General features: G+C 52.2%; 1 protein-coding gene across 1 annotated transcript in view; it reads left to right on the top strand.

Moving 5' to 3' along the window:
- LOC109820803 (phospholipase A1-II 5-like) overlaps positions 1–740 on the top strand; it is a 2,426-nt gene that overhangs the window by 1,533 nt on the left and 153 nt on the right. Inside the window, exon 3 of the mRNA XM_020387000.1 lies at positions 71–656. Within this exon, the coding sequence (XP_020242589.1) occupies positions 71–656 (586 nt within the window). The remainder of the gene's footprint in view (positions 1–70; positions 657–740) is intronic.

Raw genomic sequence — 740 nt, 5'->3', positions numbered from 1 at the left:
GGCTTGGTATAGCATCTACACCGACAACGACCCAAAGTCTCGCTTCAGCACGTTCAGCGCTCGCGCGCAGCTCATATTCAAGCTCAAACAGCTCGTTAAGCAGTACAAGGACGAAGAGCTGAGCATAGTCTGCGTGGGACATAGCTTGGGAGGTGCGCTAGCGGTGCTCAGCGCATTTGACATAGTGCTGCAAGGAGTGTCGAAAAATAGTAATAACGATGACTATTTCCCGGTGACAGCCGTGCTGTTCGCGTGTCCGAGGATCGGGAACAAGGCATTCCGCGAGCTACTCGAGAAACAGCCGAAACTCAACGTAATTCACGTCATGAACGAGGGGGATATCGTGCCATCGCTGCCGCCTAAGTATATACCGTTCTACGGGGATTACGTGGATATCGGGTCGACGTTAGAGCTGGACTGGAAGAAATCTCCGAATGTCATCAAGAACCCCAGCTACCTGCAGCTGCATAGCCTGCAATTGATATTGCACTTGTTGGCGGGATGGAACGGGGAAAGAGGAGAGTTTGAGATGGTTGTGAAAAGGAGCATCACGCTGCTGAACAAGACGTGCGGGTTTGTGAAGCCAGAGTACGGAGTTCCGGCGAACTGGTCGACGGAGAACGATAAGGGGAAGGTGATGAATGAAGATGGAGTGGGTATCCGTGGAGAGAGAGTACAGGAGTGCAAGCCTCCTGAAGTCCCTTCCATTGTGCTGACCATTGAAGAAGCAACTGCTACTG

The sequence above is a fragment of the Asparagus officinalis genome, chromosome 8, assembly GCF_001876935.1.
Source record: "Asparagus officinalis chromosome 8, Aspof.V1, whole genome shotgun sequence".
In the NCBI taxonomy this organism is placed as follows: domain Eukaryota; kingdom Viridiplantae; phylum Streptophyta; class Magnoliopsida; order Asparagales; family Asparagaceae; genus Asparagus; species Asparagus officinalis.
The sequence above is the reverse complement of the archived record's forward strand: the minus strand, read 5'-3'. Positions and strand labels throughout refer to the sequence as shown.